Source organism: Lipotes vexillifer, unplaced genomic scaffold, assembly GCF_000442215.2.
Source record: "Lipotes vexillifer unplaced genomic scaffold, Lipotes_vexillifer_v1.1 scaffold708, whole genome shotgun sequence".
Classification (NCBI taxonomy): Eukaryota; Metazoa; Chordata; class Mammalia; order Artiodactyla; family Lipotidae; genus Lipotes; species Lipotes vexillifer.
Genome location: NW_006781346.1, coordinates 1,114,390 through 1,133,841, shown reverse-complemented (window position 1 = coordinate 1,133,841; position 19,452 = coordinate 1,114,390). Strand labels below are relative to the sequence as shown.

The window sequence follows — 19,452 nt, the reverse complement described above, 5'->3', positions numbered from 1 at the left end:
TCTGTACGCGGGCCTCTCACTGTTGTGGCCTCTCCCGTTGCGGAGCACAGGCTCCAGATGCACAGGCTCAGCGGCCATGGCTCATGGGCCCAGCGGCTCCGCGGCACGTGGGATCTTCCTGGACTGGGGCACGAACCCGTGTCCCCTGCATCGGCAGGCGGACTCTCAACCACTGCGCCACCAGGGAAGCCCTATTTTACCATTTTTTATTGTGGTAAAATAGATATAACATTTACCACTTTGACTGTTTTTAAGTGTACACTGGTACACTTAAAAAGTACAAGTGTACTGTGGCATTAAGTACACTCACATTGTTATGAAACTGTCACCACTATCCATCTTTCGAACTCTTTCATCTTCTCAAACTGAAACTCTATACCCATTAAACAATAACTCCTCATTTGCCTCTCTCCCAGCCCCTGGTAACCTTTATTTTACTCTCTGTCTCTATAAATTTGACTATTCTAGGTACCTCATATAAATAGAATCATAACAGTATTGTGTTATTTTGTGACTGGCTTATTTCACTTAGCATAATGTTCTCAAGGCTCATCCACGTAGAATTTCCTTCCTTTTTAAAGCTGAGTGATATTTTATTGTATGTAATCACACTTTTTTTTTTTTTTTTTTGTGGTACGCGGGCCTCTCACTGTTGTGGCCTCTCCCGTTTCGGAGCACAGGTTCCGGATGCGCAGGCTCAGGGGCCATGGCTCACGGGCCTAGCTGCTCCGCAGCATGTGGGATCTTCCCGGACCGGGGCACGAACCCGTGTCCCCTGCATCGGCAGGCGGACTCTCAACCACTGCACCACCAGGGAAGCCCAGAAAAAACTTTTGACAAAATTCAACACCCATTTATGATAAAAACTCTCCAGAAAGTAGGCATAGAGGAATCTTACCTCAACATAATAAAGGCCATATATGACAAACCCATAGCAAACATTGTTCTCAGTGGTGAAAAATTGAAACCATTTCCACTAAGATTAGGAAAAAGACAAGGTTGCCCACTGTCACCACTGTTATTCAACATAGTTTTGGAAGTTTTAGCCACAGCAGTCAGAGAAGAAAAAGAAATAAAAGGAATCCAAATCAGAAAAGAAGTAAAGCTGTCACTGTTTGCAGATGACATGACACTATACATAGAGAATCCTGAAGATGCTACCAGAAAACTACTAGAGCTAATCAGTGAATTTCTTAAAGTAGCAGGATACAAAATAATGCACAGAAATCTCTTGTATTCCTCTACACTAATGATGAAAAATCTGAAAGAGAAATTAAGGAAACACTCCCATTTACCATTGCAACAAAAAGAATCAAATACCTAGGAATAAACCTACCTAAGGAGACAAAAGACCTGTATGCAGAAAACTATAAGACACTGATGAAAGAAATTAAAGATTATACAAACAGGGGCTTCCCTAGTGGCGCAGTGGTTGGGAGTCCGCCTGCCGATGCAGGGGACACGGGTTCATGCCCCGGTCCGGGAAGATCCTACATGCTGTGGAGCAGCTGGGCCCATGGGCCATGGCCGCTGAGCCCACGCATCCGGAGCCTGTGCTCTGCAACGGGAGACGCCACAACAGTGAGAGGCCCGCGTACCGCAAAAAAAAAAAAAAAAGAATAAAAAAGATGATACTGGAGAGATATCCCATGTTCTTGGATTGGAAGAATCAACATTGTGAAAATGACTATACTGCCCAAAGCAATCTGCAGATTCAATGCATTCCCTATCAAACTACCAATGGCATTTTTCACAGAACTAGAGCAAAAAATTTCCCAATTTCTCTGGAGACACAAAAGACCCCGAATAGCCAAAGCAATCTTGAGAAAGAAAAACGGAGCTGGAGGAATCAGGCTCCCTGACTTCAGACTATACTACAAAGCTACAGTAATCAAGACAGTATGATACTGGCACAAAAACAGAAATATAGATCAATGGAATAGGATAGAAAGCCCAGAGATAAACCCACGCACATATGGTCACCTTATCTTTGATAAAGGAGGCAGGAATGTACAGTGGAGAAAGGACAGCCTCTTCAATAAGTGGTGCTGGGAAAACTGGACAGGTACATGTAAAAGTATGAGATTAGATCACTCCCTAACACCATACACAAAAATAAGCTCAAAATGGATTAAAGACCTAAATGTAAGGCCAGAAACTATCAAACTCTTAGAGGAAAACATAGGCAGAACACTCTATGACATAAATCACAGCAAGATCCTTTTTGACCCACCTCCTAGAGAAAGGGAAATGAAAACAAAAATAAACAAATGGGACCTAATGAAACTTAAAAGCTTTTAGACAGCAAAGGAAACCATAAACAAGACGAAAAGACAACCCTTAGATTGAGAGAAAATATTTGCAAATGAAGCAACTGACAAAGGATTAATCTCCCAAATTTATAAGCAGCTCATGCAACTCAGTATTAAAAACACAACCCATTCCAAAAATGGGCAGAAGACCTAAATAGACGTTTCTCCAAAGAAGATATACAGATTGCCAACAAACACATGAAAGGATGCTCAACATCATTAATCATTAGAGAAATGCAAATCAAAACTACAATGAGGTATCACCTCACACCAGTCAGAATGGCCATCATCAAAAAATCTACAAACAATAAATGCTGGAGAGGGTGTGGAGAAAAGGGAACCCTCTTGCACTGTTGGTGGGAATGTAAATTGATACAGCCACTATGGAGAACAGTATGGAGGTTCCTTAAAAAAGTAGAAACAGGACTACCATACGACACAGAAATCCCACTACTGGGCATATACCCTGAGAAAACCGTAATTCAAAAAGAGTCATGTACCATGATGTTCATTGCAGCACCATTTACAATAGCCAGGACATGGAAGCAACCTAAGTGTCCATCGACAGATGAATGGATAAAGAAGGTGTGGCACATATATACAGTGGAATATTACCCAGCCATAAGAAGAAATGAAATTGAGTTATTTGTAGTGAGGTGGATGGACCTAGAGACTGTCATACAGAGTGAAGTAAGACAGAGAAAAACAAACACTGTATGCCAGCTCATATATATGGAATCTTAAAAAAAAAAAATGGTCTTGAAGAACCTAGGGGCAGGACAGGAATAAAGACGCAGACGTAGAGTATGGACTTGAGGACATGGGGAGGGGGAAGGGTAAGCTGGGATGAAGTGAGAGAGTGGCATGGGCATATATACACTACCAAATGTAAAATAGATAGCTAGTGGTTAGCAGCTGCATAGCACAGGGAGATCAGCTCGGTGCTTTGTGACCACCTAGAGGGGTGGGATAGGGAGGATGGGAGGGAGATGCAAGAGGGAGGAAATATGGGGATATATGTATATGTATAGCTGATTCACTTTGTTATAAAGCAGAAACTAACACACCATTGTAAAGCAATTATGCCCGAATAAAAATTAAGAAAAACAACAACAACTAGAAATAGAACTACCATGTGACCCAGCAATCCCACTACTGGGCATATACCCTGAGAAAACTATAATTCAGAAAGAGTCATGTACCACAGTGTTCACTGCAGCACTATTTACAGTAGCCAGGACATGGAAGCAACCTAAGTGTCCATCTACACATGAATGTATAAAGAAGGTGTGGCACATATATACAATGGAATATTACTCAGCCATAAAAAGAAACAAAATTGAGTTATTTGTAGTGAGGTGGATGCACCTAGAGTCTGTCATACAGAGTGAAGTAAGTCGGACAGAGAAAAACAAATACTGTATGCTAACACATATATATGGAGTCTTAAAAAAATTTTTTTTTCTGAAGAACCTAAGGGCAAGACAGTAATAAAGACGTGGATGTGGAGAGTGGACTTGAGGACACGGGGAGGGGGAGGGATGGGCTGGGATGAGGTGAGAAAGTGGCATGGACATATATATACTACTAGATGTAGAATGGATGGCTGGTGGGAAGAAGCCGCCTAGCACAGGGAGATCAGCTTTGTGACCACCTAGAGGGGTGGGATAGGTAGGGTAGGAGGGAGATGCAAGAGAGAGGGGATATGGGGATATATGTATATATATAGCTGATTCACTTTGTTATATAGCAGAAGCTAATGCACCATTGTAGAGCAATTATACTCCAATAAAGATATTGGGAAAAAATTAATACACATGGGAAGGAGGAAGCTGTGTGCAGTTGTCCATGGTCCTGAATGATCCAGGGCACAGGTGCACCTCCTGACCCAGGACACTGGGCCTTCAGGCCTCTCTCCCAGCAGTTCTGACAGGTTCATGAAGACACAGCTAAGAAGGAGGGAAGACCAATGGACACCTGGGAGCAAAGCCACTGATGGCTGGGGAGAAAAAAGAGAGACTTAAAAATTGAAGTATAGTTGATTTACAATATTATATTAGTTTCAGGTGTACAACATAGTAATTTAATATTTTTATAGCTTATACTCCATGCAAGGTTATTATAAAATATTGACTATATTCTCTGTGCTGTACATTACATCCTTGTAACTTATTTATTTTATACCTAGTAGTTTATACCTCTTAATCCCTTTCACCTATTTTGCCCCTCTCCTCACTCCTCACCCTTCTGGTAACCACTAGTTCCCAAAAGAGAGACTTAGGTGTGGTACATATATACAATGGAATATTACTCATCCATAAAAAAGAATTAAATTGGGTCATTTGCAGAGATGTGGATAGACCTGGAGACTGTCATGCAGAGTGAAGTAAGTAGAAAGAGAAAATCAAGTATCGTACATTAACGCATATATGTGGAATCTAGAGTGAACTGGTTTGCAAGGCAGAAATAGAGACACAGATGTAGATAACAAACGTATGGACACCAAGGGGGGGAAGTGGTGGAGGGGGATGAATTGGCACATTGGGATTGACATATATACACTAATATGTATAAAATAGGTAACTAATAAGAACCTGCTGTATTAAAAATGTAAAATTCAAAAAAAAATTAATAAAAATTATACATGCTAATTTTAGGAAAATTAGAAAATATAGGCAAGCAAAAAGGAGAGACTAAAAGGTACCAGTAATCTTGTACACAGAGGGAACCACTGTCAACCCCCTGGTGTGTGCATTGTTCCAGGCCTTTTTCCAGATTTGAGTGTGTGTGAGTTTTAAAATAATAGTAGAATAATTCACCATCTATATCTGTTTAATGTGAGTTCACTTACCAGTGTATGGTGAGCATCTTTCTCTAACATCTAACGTCTCTTAAAGCATTATGTTTTTATGGTTGTAGAGCATTTCCTATATTGATGTACAAGATGATAGATCCATATTGTTGGAATGACAGGATGCCTCTAGTTTTTCCTGTGAAACAATGCTTTGATGAACCTTTTGCAGCTTTATCTTTAATCACAAAGATGTGATTGATTGGGTAGATTAGAACTGGCCTTTGTTCTGTGCAGTCATGGCCAGGGAACATGAGTTGACCCTTGATAAATATGAATTGCTGCAATTATTCCTCAGCAGTAGACCTTGTCTGAGATCACGCTCTGTGGCACCTCTGTTCCCAGTGTTAGGGCTATAGATGGAAGCACAGTCAAAAGCATTTGACTACCTGTCAGCTATAGTGCCTTGCATCTATTTGATGCTGAGATTGTGTAGTGGTCCCAGCAAACTATTGCGCAAATGAATTTGCCCTCCTTTCTTACAGGGAACACTCATTGAGTGGACCAAAGGCTTCAAGGCTACTGACTGTGAAGGGGAAGATGTGGTGGACATGCTCAGGGAAGCCATCAAGAGGAGAAATGTACGTTATGGTGTTAAGGCTCATGCCTGACCTTGCCCCTTCCCCGAGGCCCCTCTGCTCTGCCATCCTATACCCAGCCCTGTGACTCTGGCCTCTGCCCACATCAGGCTGATGTGCCCCTCCTGAGCCTGTTTGGCTTGTACATCCTACTTATAGTAGAGCTGCTTCCTTTGCAGGAGTTTGACCTGGACATAGTCGCAGTTGTGAATGACACAGTGGGGACCATGATGACCTGTGGCTATGAAGATCGTAATTGTGAGGTTGGCCTGATTGCAGGTAAGTGATCAGGCATGTCCTATTGGCCTACTCCCATCTGATCTTTTAGAGGTTCCCTTTTAACATAGTGAAGGGCAGGGGGCCATTGTTCCATTACGTAGAGGTTCTGAAGCCAGCTTTCTCCAAAGTAGAGACAAAGTTAAGGTTGGGATTCCAGGTCTCCTAATTCCCAAATCTTTACTTAACATCTTTTTCCCTAAGGGTCCTAAGCCAAGGTTTTCCTTTCTGTTGAGGAAGGAGAATAACATAGAAAGAGGGGACTTTCAAATTAGCGCCTTGGGGCAGATTATTCTGGGAGGAAGGAGACCCCAGTTGGATCAGGTTGGCACGGGGCTGAGGGAGCTAGATTTTCATGTTGGCTCCAATATGCACCTCCTCTGTTCTCTGACCTCTTCTGGCTGTCAGGATGCACAGGATGGAGAAGAGATGGAAAGAAACCTAGGAGAGAAGAAGGGAGTGGCCTGAGGTATGATGTAGGCCTTTTAAGGGTCTTTTGGAAAAGTCTGGCAGTGTTTAAGGGTAAGGGTCGATTCCAGGGGGATACTCTAACAGGTGAGGGGGCAGGTGGTATTTGAACAGGTGGAGACAGGGGTGATGGGTGTTCTCAGTGACAGGCACAGGTTAAGTAATCACAGAATCTGGGCAAGTTGTTCCAGCTGGTTGTCTGGGCTTCCTGAGTTTAAGTAGTACATAGAACAGGAGATGGGGATATATTGAGATGTCTTCAATGCCACCTAAGAGGTTTCATCTCACTGTAGCACTTACCTACTTTGTGACCTTGGGCAGGTTGCTTATTCTCTCTGGGCTTGAGCTTCCTCATCTGTGGGAAGGGCTGGGCTAGATCTAGGAGGACAAAGAGGTAAGATTTGTTTGATTGATGATAATAGTTGCCTGGACTGTTGTGTTGAGAATAGTTCTGAGACCAGGTCATGGACAAAGGAGAAGAGGGTGGCTTTCAGATGCCAAGTGTCTTCTTATCCAAGACCAGATGATTCCTCATGGTCCCTTCCAGCTCTGACTGCTAATTCTGTTACTGCTTGGAGCTTACTTGGTGTGCCTGTGGCTTATCAATAATCATGAGGAGAAGGAGGACGAGGATAATGATATCATAGGTACCAATTCTATGTGAAGGAAACTTACGAGCATTGTCTCATTTTTTTTCTTTATAACAAATCTATAAAGCAGTTATTATTTCCTTTTTACAGGTGAAGTAATTGGCTCCCTGAAAGATGAGATACTTGTCTAGGGTCACCCAGCTATGAGTGTAAAGCTAGAGTCCACACCCAGTTGTATCTGACTCCAAACCTAAATTCCTATCTACTGTACCCTGCTGGCTCTTTAAGACGTAGTGGTGTCTTTTGAAGACTAAAGTCCCATCTTGACCTTTTAGGAACAGGCAGCAACATGTGCTACATGGAGGAGATGAGGAACATTGAACTGGTGGAAGGGGATGAAGGGAAGATGTGCATAAACACAGAGTGGGGAGGATTCGGAGATAATGGCTGCCTAGATGACATCCGGACCCAGTACGACAAGGAGGTGGACGAGGGGTCCTTGAATCCTGGCAAACAGAGGTGAGGAGGGCAGATGTGTGCATTTATGCAGGTTGTGCAGTGTACGACTTCAGCAGATCTAAGGGGGCGCCATTTTCATGTTGCAGACACCATAGTTTGTATATTTATGACAACTCTCCATCAGATGTTAGTGAAATGTCTTATTTGAACAAAAGCATAAAGTTATGACAAGTTTCCAACAAAGAGAAAGAAGGTGAGCCTTTTTCTAATTCCACAATGTACCATAAGTTCTAGTGGTGGCTTTGGAAGTGAGGCAGAGGTTGTCAGAAAAGTCCATTCACTATGGACTGGGTGTCACAGAGCTGGGACATGGTGACTTACTGGGCCCTCTCAAGATGGGCTTCTAGTACATCCAGTTTAGAGGTCAACATCCTTAGTCTTTCAAGAGCAAGCTGCCAGGTTGGTGATCTCTGTTGTTCTGGGCGTGGGGAAGTGGCTGCAGGTGATGGATGGGAGCCCTGGTTCTCAGCCATGACGACGTGTTCCAGCATGGGTCACAGTCACTTTGTGAGGTGTATTGCAATTGATAACCATACTAAAAATACTGAAAATAATGATGGTTTAAAAAAAACACAAAACAGAGTACATTTTCACTTGCATTCTCACATACCTTCTTGAATAGGAGAGAAAGGGGTAGACAGGGATAGAGCTAGCGTATGGTGGATTGATCATTAGCCTGAGCCCATCCATTACGACAGGGGTTGGCAAACTTTTTCTGTAAAGGACCAGATAGTAAATGTTTTACTGTTAGGCCATATGGTCTTTGTCAAAGCTAAACCCAGTGTCTTATTATATAATATAAGATGAAAATGTACATTTGTCCTGATGGATGATATCCAAGTGGAAAATTTGAGCAGATAGGAAATGTAATGGGATGCCTGGGCCACAGTGTGCCTCGCTGACTGTTGAACTGAGAAAACTCAAGCCCAAGACCGGCCCTGGTGGTCTCTCATCTTCCTTTGGCACTTGTCTTTGTAGGTGGGAGGCAGATGAATTGTGGTAAGCCCAGCTGAACCAGGGACCAAAACACAAGGGACCTTAATAAAGGGCCTTATCTCGAAATCCCAAGTTGGGGCATCCAAGTTTTATGTCTGAATCCACTGGAAGCTCACGTTTTTGGAGTGAGAGTTTAAGGGGGCAATATACTTGAATTCACCTGCTGTCACCATTATTTGTCTAAGTGTCAGTTCTTTAGACTGAATAGGTCCTGAGCAGTTAAGAGAACACAAGTCCAGCACGTAAGTCTCAGGCACACTCAGATTTCCATTTGACCCTGCAGGCAGTGGCAGTCCAGCTCTGCATCATTGTTATTAATACTGTCACACATACCTGCGCAGCGTGCCTGATCAGTGCCTGTCGGTTGCAAAGCTCCTTTTTCTCTTGCACCTTCTGCCTTGGAGCTCACAGCCTGATAGAAAGGGGGAAGGGAGCTAACATTTTGGACCACCCTTGGTGTGTGCATACAGTTTGAATGTGTTATCTCATGGAGCAGAAGCTCTGGTGGAACAGATTTCTTCAAATACAAAGCCAAGGAGAACTAGCTTTGGGGCCAGGAAAGGGACTCACTTTAGCTTAGTGTCTACTGTGCACCAGACGGTTGCCTCCCAACAGTCTTGTGGGGTCAGGGTTTTGCTCCCTGTTTTATAGATGATGGTTTAAAGTGCTTGCTCAGGTCATGCAGCTAATGTGTGGCAGAGCTGGGACCTAGTTCTTGCTCAATATGGCTCCAAAGCCTGGTCTTCCCACATCATACTGTCTCCCGCATGCACTTCTCTGGGCCTGCTGCCCACTCTGACCCACTGCAACCCAGGCAGCTGGTGGATGCCAATGGCATGCCTTCCACACTCTGACTTCTGATCCCTTCGGATCACACCACTCACCAGCACTGATTTTCCTGCTCTCGCCCACCGTATCCCTCTTCTCTAAACAGATACGAGAAAATGACCAGTGGGATGTACCTAGGGGAGATCGTGCGGCAGATCCTGATTGACTTGACCAAGCAGGGTCTTCTCTTCAGAGGGCAGATTTCAGAGCGTCTCCGGACCAGGGGCATCTTTGAAACCAAGTTCTTGTCTCAAATTGAAAGGTGACTCGTGATCAATTTCACCTGCTCGGCTTGATGTGACAGGCCCTATGTTGGATGTGCCGCTGTCACACCAGTTTCCAGCAGATTTGAAATTTAAAAATAGAAAGAGTAAGGGCCTGGCTGGGCATAGGGTTGCCTCCTGGGGTTGCTCCCTCTCTCCAGCTGTATCAGGACCACAGCACCCAGCTGAGGGTCCAGCAGCCTGTCTGGGCCCTGAGGTTCCTAAATGGTTACACAGGAGTTAGCTTAGGCTAAAAAATGATCCTCTTTTGATCCTGAAAAGATGATGTGCTCACACTTTATTCTTTAACGATGATGGGACTTCCTGGGGGTGGCAGACCTTCTTGAATCTCAGCTTCTCAGGCATCCTGCTCCAATCTTACCATTGCTTGGGTCATTTTCTTCTCCCTCCCGCTTGAGCATCCAGGGATGGGGGCCCGTGAGCCCTGCGGAGCGTGTTCTAGGACCCCAGGAATAAGTCCTGACATCCTGCTCTGCTTGCCTGCAGCGATCGGCTGGCCCTCCTCCAGGTCAGGAAGATCCTGCAGCAGCTTGGCCTGGACAGCACGTGTGAGGACAGCATCGTGGTGAAGGAGGTGTGCGGAGCTGTGTCCCGGCGGGCGGCCGAGCTCTGCGGTGCCGGCCTGGCCGCCATCGTGGAGAAGAGGAGGGAAGACCAGGGGTTTGAACACCTGAAGATCACCGTGGGTGTGGATGGCACCCTGTACAAGCTGCACCCGCAGTGAGTGCTCCAGAGAGGCCGGGGTGGGGATGCTGAGGCTGAGTGTGGACCCTGGTGAATCTGACAGACAAAGTGCAGGCCCTGGGGGCTCTGCTTCCTAGTGCTATGATGTGGGGTGTTCACCACCCTCTCTGAACCCCAGGCTCCTCATCTGTAACAGGCAGGCAGTAATAATCTCTGCCTCCTAGGCCTGCATCAGGGTTGAGTGAGTTCCTACATGAAAAGTGCTTTACACAGTGCTCAGTAAATACAGGTGATTATTATTAACACAGTCTCACCTGACCTCATGGGGAGCAATGAGAACTGACTATTTTGCACAGTACACAGCATGTGACAAGTATGAGCTCAGAGTCAGGAGGCAGAAGGATTAAGAGTGAGTTTGAATCCTGGCTCCACCAGTTAGAAGCTGGGGGGCCCAGGGCCAGTTTCTTACCCCCTTTGACCCTAATTCTTTATCTCTAAAATGGTGACAAAAATCATACCTACCCCATAGGTTGTCAGGAGAATTAAGTCAAATAGTGTCTGTAGACTACGTGGCACATCAAAAAGGTGGCAGTGAAAGCTTTTTTTTTTTTTTTTGCGGTACGCGGGCCTCCCACTGCTGTGGCCTCTCCCACCATGGAGCACAGGCTCCGGACGCGCAGGCCCAGCGACCATGGCTCACGGGCCCAGCTGCTCCGCGGCATGTGGGATCTTCGCGGACCGGGGCACGAACCCGTGTCCCCTGCATTGGCAGGCGGACTCTCAACCACTGCGCCACCAGGGAAGCCCCGCAGTGAAAGCTTTTATTTTTATTTAATGTTTTATATTTTGTTTTGGCAATGAAGAAAGGTATTAGCAAGCTTATAAACATTTCCAATCCAGCTGAAATGTATACATGAGCATATTATTACTGTAATCCTTGATTCTTAGCCCTTCCTATGATGCTGACTAATTATCCAGAATAACTGACTAGTATCTTTTCTTGTTTTTCCCCTTGGGGGTCACATATTTTTGGTGTGGTTCCTACAAGCCTCTTCCTTTGAACCAAGACCTGACCAAGGGACAGAAACCACATGATCATTTCAATAGGTGCAGACAAAGCAGTTGATAAAATCTAGCACTCAACACACTAGGAATAAGGGAGCTTCTTTAATCTGATAAAAGCATCTGTGAAAAACCCACAGCTGACATCATACTTACGGGCGAGACACTGGATGCTTTTCCCTTAAAATTAGCATCAAGACAAGGATGTCCACTCTTGCCACTGCTGTTCAACACTGTACTGCTTCTAGCACTGCCTCCAGATGGTTGTGTGGTTTTGTCTCTCAGTCAAGTTTTGATTCAAGGGAGAGGCTTATAGGAACCAGACCAAAAATATGTGACCTCAAGCAGAAAATCAAGGGTGAGTCTACACAAGGCAGTTAGGCAAGAAAAAGAAATAAAAGACATCTATATTGGAAAGGCAAAACTAAAACTGTCTTTGCAGATGACGTGATTTTGTATATAGAAATCCTAAGGAATCCACAAAAAACTATTGGAAGGAACTGAGAAACAAATTCAGCAAGGTTTCAGGATGCAAGATCAGTGTACAAAAATCATTTGCATTTCTATGCATTAACAATGAATAATCTGAAAATGAAATTAAGAAAATAGCATCAAAAAGAATAAAATACTTAGTAATAAATTTAATAAAAGAAGTGTAAGGCTTGTACATTGAAAATTACAAAACATTGTTGAAATAAAGAAAACCTAAATAAATGGAAAAATATCCCATGCTAGTGGATTGTAAAACTTAACATTGTAAAGAGAGCAACTTCCCAAATCTTTTTTTTCTAATTGAAGTATAGTTGACATGCAATATTATATTAGTTTTAGGTATACAACATAGTTATTTGACATTTATATACATTACAAATTGATCACCACAATGTCTAGTAACCATCTGTCACTGTATAAAGTTATAGCAATATTATTGACTATGTTCTCTATGTAGTATATTATATCCCCCGACTTACTTATTTTATAACTGGAAGTTTGTGCCTCTTAATACCCTTCATCTATTTTGCCCAACCCTCTAGTCCCTTCCCTTGTGACAATCACCAGTAGTTTGTTCTCTGTATCTGTAACTTTGTTTCTGTTCTGTTTGTTCATTTGTTTTGTTTTTCAGATTTCACATATAAATGAAATCATGTAGTATTTGCCTTTCTCTGTCTGACTTATTTCACTTAGCATAATACCCTCTAGGTCCATCCGTCTTTTTGCAAATGGCAAGATTTCATTCTTTTTATGGCTGAGGAATATTCCATTGTGTATGTATAGACCATATCTTCTTTATCCATTCACGTATTGATGGGCACCTGGGTTGCTTCCATATTTGGCTATTGTAAATAATGCTGCCGTGAACATAGGAATGCATATATCTTTTCTAATTAGTGTTTTTGTTTCCTTTGGATGAATACCCAGGAGTGGAATTAGTGGATCATATGGTGGTTCTATTTTTAATTTTTGAGAAGCCTCCATACTGTTTTCCATAATGGCTGCACCAATTTACATTCTCACCATCAACTGATGAGTGGATAAGCAATCTATTTTCCATCTATGCAATGGAATATTACTCATAAAAAGGAAGAAGTACTGATACACGCTACAACTAAGTGCTGATGATGCTTCTCTTTTTCTTTTTTATAGCTTTTCTCGGATATTGCAGGAAACTGTGAAAGAGCTAGCTCCTCGATGTGATGTGACATTCATGTTGTCAGAAGATGGGAGTGGAAAGGGAGCAGCTCTGATCACTGCTGTGGCCAAGAGGTTACAGCAGGCACGGAGGGAGAACTAGGAACCCCTTGGGGTTGGGCCGCATGTGCCTTGGATACTGACCAGCCTTTCCTCTGGCAGATGAATTGGTCAGAGACCAGCAGGCAAGCTTCTGGCTGACTTCACCTTCTGGATAGCCAAAAGAGAACCCCAGGTTCTTGGGTACTCTTAGCATTTTGTTACTGGTTTTCAAGGGTATTAAATGACATCTCTATTTGGCATGTTTGGACCAAAGATGGGCCAACTTATAAAATCAAAGCATTGGGCCCAAGAGATCCCCTTTCAGCAAGTCTTTCAGTTGAGACCTGAGCTGTTAGTTCTCTATGGCTTTGGGTCCCGTGGTTGCTGGGCTCGGAAACAAATACACGATCTGCCCATGTGGCCTGGCTGGCTGAATTCCCCACGGGGATGCTTCAGCCATTGCTTGTAGTAGATTGAGCCATCTACTTGTGGATGCACATTTGAGAGGGATAGGGGCTTAATTAACTGGAGATCTAATCTAACTTGTCATTAACTTGTCATGTTGACTTCAAGTGTGAAGAGAGAACAAAAACTTTGGAGTATTCAGCCCCAGGATGAAGACGCATTGATTGCCAGGGAGCCCTGTAGGAAACTTGTCACGCTTAAAGTGAGTTATATCAGCACCCTGTAGGATTTTGTTTCTCAGTAAACATGTATGATGGGGAGGGTGCTGTTTGGGGCACCTGTTATCATTTTACATGTGGTTTTTGTCACTGCTGATGATAGTTGTTTTAAGGACTATTAGGTATATGAAATCCAGTAAATGAATAAAAATATTTGATTTCCCAAGAATCTTTGCATGAGGTTTTAATATTTCATCTGGGAGGCTTGCTTGGTAACTTCATGCTCTGTTGGTGGAATGAGGGACCCATAGAGTCAGAAGTTGCTGACAGCATCTCTCTAGTTCAGACTTCTTACCAACAGGGGAAAAATATATGGAATATCTTCCATAATATCTTTGACAGATTATCCGAATTTCATTTAAATGAATACTGGCTGTGACTGGGCATTTACCACATGATCCTACAGCTATTGCTTTTTTTTTTTTTTTTTGAGGTACACGGGCCTCTCACTGCTGTGGCCTCTCCCGCTGCGGAGCACAGGCTCCGGACGCGCAGGCTCAGCGGCCATGGCTCACGGGCCCAGCCGCTCCGCGGCATGTGGGATCTTCTCGGACCGGGGCACGAACCCGTGTCCCCTGCATCGGCAGGCAGACTCTCAACCACTGCACCACCAGGGAAGCCCAGCTGTTGCTTTTGAACAGCTGGAGTTGACCAGAAGTCCTTTCACCCTCGAAACTAACCTCTGCCTCTCTGGAACTCGGCCCCTCCCACATGCCCCATCAGTCTCCATTCTACCCTCCAGAACTAAGAAATTGGCCTGTTCCTGACCATTTTCCCAGTGGACATCCTCTCTCTCTTTCTCTTCATCACCTACCCCACACCTCTCTGCCCTTTATCTGAACCACCCATATCTTTCTACCTTGTCACAGAGTTATCTGTATGCATTTCTTATTTGGCCTAATAGATTGTAAGCTCTTTGTTAGATACATTTTTGTTTTGCCCCAGTGAACTCAGTGCTGTGCCATTCTTATTAAATACTTACTGGATGGAGGCATGATTGAAATAAAGTGTTCCAAGAAATTTTTCTTAGAAAAAGTGGAGAGGCCAGCTGAGGCTGGGGACAGATGAGGGGGCTGAGGTTCCCTGGGAAATATTTTTTCATACATTTATGAAACAGGTATGGAGATACTGTTGTGGACAGGTTCTAGATTTACCAAAATGAACTTTTTTGTATTTTAGAGTTACACCTCTCTGCAGAGATGTTGTGTGGATTTGTTAAAATTATGTTTTTTTATTTTGAGGTTATTCTTCCTTGGGAAAATGTTTTACCTTAACAGATTTTGTCTTAGTCAACCCCAAACCTTGTTGTCCTTGTTATATTTCCCCAGTTCTCCTCTTCCTCGGTAAGACACCCCCAGCTCCAAGTCCCTCTCTCCCCTGGTTCTGCTGGGGGTCTCTCCCTTTGCCATCCTACCTGGATGCGTGATCTGGCCCAGAGACTCAGGGAGTTGCACCACCACATTCTCCTACAACCTGGTCTTTCAGCACATGTTTGGTAGGTTCAAGGTCACCTGGCCTACTTGTTTTTCAGTTTTGGTCTCTTACAAGAAAGAGAAGCCCCAAGGTATCTATCCCAAGGTATCTAGGCAATCTTGTACATTCTGACTAATTGATAGCATCATAGAATCCTTGAACCAGAACAGAACTGCAGAGAGGGCAGACATCCATTTTGCTATGTTTGGACAGGCCAGCCCCTGAAACACCCGGGGCAATGGAGGGCTAACTTCTCCTCAAAGTTTTCTAGGCAAGACCAGCAACCATGCAACCAGGTAAACTGTCCTTGTGAAAATCCCACAGACATCCTCTTAGGAAGGACTTCGTGATCATCTACATTTTCTACCCCTGTGGTGACTCTCTGCCAGTAACCTTTTGGCTGGAAAGAGCTGATGAATATAGATTTAAGAACTGGATTTTCCCCATGATTCTGACTCTCCAGAACAAATGACCTCATTCCCACTTGTCTGTCTTCAGAACTCTTGTTTCCTCTTCTTTCCATTAGCTGGAATGGGCACTCCATGAGAATAAGGACTTGGGTCTCATTCTTCCTGTTGTCCCCAGAGCCTACCACAGTGGCTGGCATTAAGTAGCCATTGGACAATTCTCTAAATGAATGAATGAATAAATGCTAAAACAAGCACGTGAATGAATTATTGCTCTCCTCTGAATCACTCCATTCTTCTATCTCACCCAGTGGCACTTGAGCCTTATACACAGTAGACACTCTATAAATGATAGTTCAACAAATGCTAAGCCCTGTTCTAGGCACTGAGGACCCAATGAAATGTAAGGTACCATTCCTGCTTTGTGAGAACTCACAGGCTAACAGGGAAGGAAAGACATATAAATATATGCAGTACAATATGGTAAACAGGAACAAGATGAACACACAATTCGTGACCATGTCCTGCATCCTTTAGATCAGGAACTCTCAATCTTTGTGTGTGTGTGCGCATGTATGTGTGCACACACATGTGTGTGCATGTGCACCATAAACCCCTTTGGCAATCTTATGAAACCTATGGATCCTTTCTCAGAATGTTTTTAAATGCGTTAAATACCTAGGATTACAAAGGAAGTCAGTGGTAGTGAATTACAGTTATTAGAATATTAAAGTGGTCGTATGGTAATAGATGTGCTTATTTGTTAATGCATTCTATGACAAGTTCCAGCAGGAACCTAATAACAATCATAATTTTCCTGATGAGTGTAAACAGTATTTTGAGACATTTGTAACAACAGCACATATATGAAAACTTCCATGGTTCCCACTGGAGACAAAGTTACAGGTGCTGCTAAAACTACTGTGGTTTGCTGCCCACATTCATAATGGATGGAGAGGCTAAATTTCAATTAGAGGCGATTGAAATAAAGTCGAAACTCTTTTCCAGAGAAGTTTATGAACTCCTCTCTTTGAGAGTCCCCCCTCCCCCCGCACCCCTCACCATGGGGCCCAGGTTAATCATCTCTGATCAAAATGTTCTAATAGAACTGGCATATTTAGGGATAGCATCTTAGATGACAGAGAGGCAGTATGCTTGGATTCAGAAGGACTAGGTGTGCTATTTAACCTTCCTGAGCTTCAATTTCCTCATGTGCAAAAGGAGACTTTATAACAGCCTAACATGGTCATGTGAACAACACAAGCTAAACTCTGGACATGTGGATAAGCTATGAGCCGTTTGTACACGTGTGAGGTGGTGTGTTAAGGTCGGTAACCGTTGTTGGGGGCCCATCTTATCATGGGTATGATCAACATTAAGGTCCCTCCAAGCCTATTGTCCGAACATATGGCTGGCTAATGACTGGCAACTGGGGGAAATGCATTTCTCACAACCCCTTCCTTCCACCTCTGACATCTTGATATTCCCTCTCTTGCCATTTCACAGTTGAAATTCCTGGTGAACCATATTTTATTAGAGAAAGGAGGGGACTTGGGAGAGGTTGGGTAATAACAGGGGAATCTGGTAGCTCATATCTGGGGTGAAATAGGAGAGGCAATTAGAGTAGAAGAGTTGGATTCTTTTCTAGTCCAGCCAGGGAAAGAATGAAGCTGAGGAGAAAGTGAAAATACTAAAAAATCTTCCAGGTTTGTTTTTGTTTTGTTTTTGTTTTTCCTAATGAGAAGGAAATAGATAGGGAGAAAGGTAGGTTCTTGACAACTTGGAATCAGCATGGCTTGAGGGATTGACCTAAAGAACAGGGATGGACTAAGCACAAAGGACAGTTCCAGCGTCTACGATTCACATCATGGTCTATCTGTGGCCCAGTTCCTAACAAGTCACCTCTGTGGTAGCTAGCATGGTCTAAAGTGGCCTTTCACAAAGTATGTTCAGAGTTTAACTGGATGTTCCCAAGTTCACCAGTTCCTGGAGTCAGTCACCCTTTCCTTTAATACTTAAATAAGATGGCTTTTTTCTCCATCCCAGTTACTACAGAGAGGTCTCTCTCCTACCCTAGTATTTCAGCAGTTCCTGGAGCGAATGCTTATATCTTCCCTTTACTCCTCTAATTCCTGTCTCCAGTTTGCTTCCCCCCATCTCAAATGATCCCACAATTCCTGCAGCTCCTTCCTCTTTGTTTTGCCGGCTGTGTGGAACTGTCTCTTTTTGATTCCCCAGCACACCGTTAACTCAAGGCCAGCGGCAGGAACAGACTTAGCTAAAGGTTTGGGGATTGTGGAGGGGGACTACGTCACACAACAGGAAACTATTTTACTTTTTTACTTTTTAATTTTTTTTTGGCCGTGCCACGCAGCTTACGGGGATCTTAGTTCCCCGATCAGGAATTGAACCCGGGCCCTGGCAGTGAGAACGCCAAGTCCTAACCACTGGACCACCAGGGAATTCCCAGGAAAAAACTTAAATATGAAATACTAGATATCAAAGTTCTATGACCATCCCTGCCCCAGAGAACTTCTCACTGGCCATCTTTCTCCATAGGCTCTGCTGGCTACATGTTTTATGGATTCTTCCCACTTTCTCTGGAGACTTCTTTCTCCTCTTCTGTGAATTCTGGACTCCTCCATAAAATGAAAACTTCCTATAGTTTTATTTTACAGAGTAAGTGATTGTCCTATGGTCTCAATCCACTCCTAGGGCAGCCCAAGGGACCATACTTTTCCCAAACAAAAAGGCCTGTTGAGGTGTTTGGATGAACACCTTTGAGAGAAAAAGAAGGATTTTCTCTCTAAAAGGAATTATTCTGTTCTCTTAGAGTCAAGCTACAACGAGCATTTTTCCTTGATATATAGTAAATTGCGTATATTTAAAGTGTATAATTTGATACAATTTGATGGCATCATTACCACAATGAAGATAATGAACATTAACCACCAAAAGTTTCCTTGTGACCCTTTGTAATCCCTCCTTCCTGCCCCTCTCTTCCTCCTTCATACTTGGGTAACTACTGATTTGCTTTGTTTTTAATATAATTTCTTTTGCATTTTTTAGAATTTTATATAAATGGAAGCATACATTGGTACACTTTTTTGATCTAGCTTCTTTCACTCAGCATACTTATTTTGAGACTCACTCATGCTGTTGCAAGTACGAAGTGTCCATTCCTTTTATTGCTGAGTATTCCATTGTGTTAATATACCACAGTTTGTTTATCCATTCACCTTTTCATGGGTATTTGGGTCGTTTCCAATAGCCAATAGTTTTTGGTTATTAAAAATAAAACAGCTATGAACATTGTATACATACAAGTCTTTATATGGATATATATACTTTCATTTCTCTTGGGTAAATACCTCAGAATGGAAGAGCTAGGTCATTTGGTTAAATTTTTAGGCAAAAGCCAAATTATTTTCCAAAGTAGTTGAACCATTTTGTTTCTTTAAGCTCCACTCATAAATGAAATCATATAGTATTTGTCATTGTCTGGCTTAGAATGTTGATTTCTTTAAAAGTACCTTAGTAGGTTGTCAGTCTCTTAGGACTGATGTTAAGAAAGAGCTGTTCTGGTAATTGTGCTGATGTTGTATTTCATCTATAGATCAATTTGGGGAGAATGATCTCTTTAAAACTGTTAATTCTTCCTAGTCATTAACATGGGATGTCTCTTTTTAAATTATGTCTTCCCTGATGTT

The 19,452-nt window shown here is 43.1% G+C and overlaps 1 protein-coding gene and 1 non-coding gene across 2 annotated transcripts in view; one reads left to right on the top strand and one right to left on the bottom strand.

Annotated features, from left to right (window-relative positions):
* HKDC1 (hexokinase domain containing 1) overlaps nucleotides 1-14,039 on the top strand; it is a 42,280-nt gene extending 28,241 nt beyond the window's left edge. The window contains exons 13-18 of the mRNA XM_007454570.1: nucleotides 5,649-5,744; nucleotides 5,921-6,020; nucleotides 7,411-7,594; nucleotides 9,525-9,680; nucleotides 10,189-10,422; nucleotides 13,093-14,039. Of these exons, the coding sequence (XP_007454632.1) occupies nucleotides 5,649-5,744; nucleotides 5,921-6,020; nucleotides 7,411-7,594; nucleotides 9,525-9,680; nucleotides 10,189-10,422; nucleotides 13,093-13,240 (918 nt within the window). The 3' untranslated portion in view covers nucleotides 13,241-14,039. The remainder of the gene's footprint in view (nucleotides 1-5,648; nucleotides 5,745-5,920; nucleotides 6,021-7,410; nucleotides 7,595-9,524; nucleotides 9,681-10,188; nucleotides 10,423-13,092) is intronic.
* Nucleotides 14,040-18,132: 4,093 nt separating this feature from the next.
* TRNAE-CUC (transfer RNA glutamic acid (anticodon CUC)) lies at nucleotides 18,133-18,204 on the bottom strand. The gene has a single exon. It is a non-coding gene; the product is annotated as a tRNA-Glu (tRNA).
* Nucleotides 18,205-19,452: the final 1,248 nt, after the last annotated feature.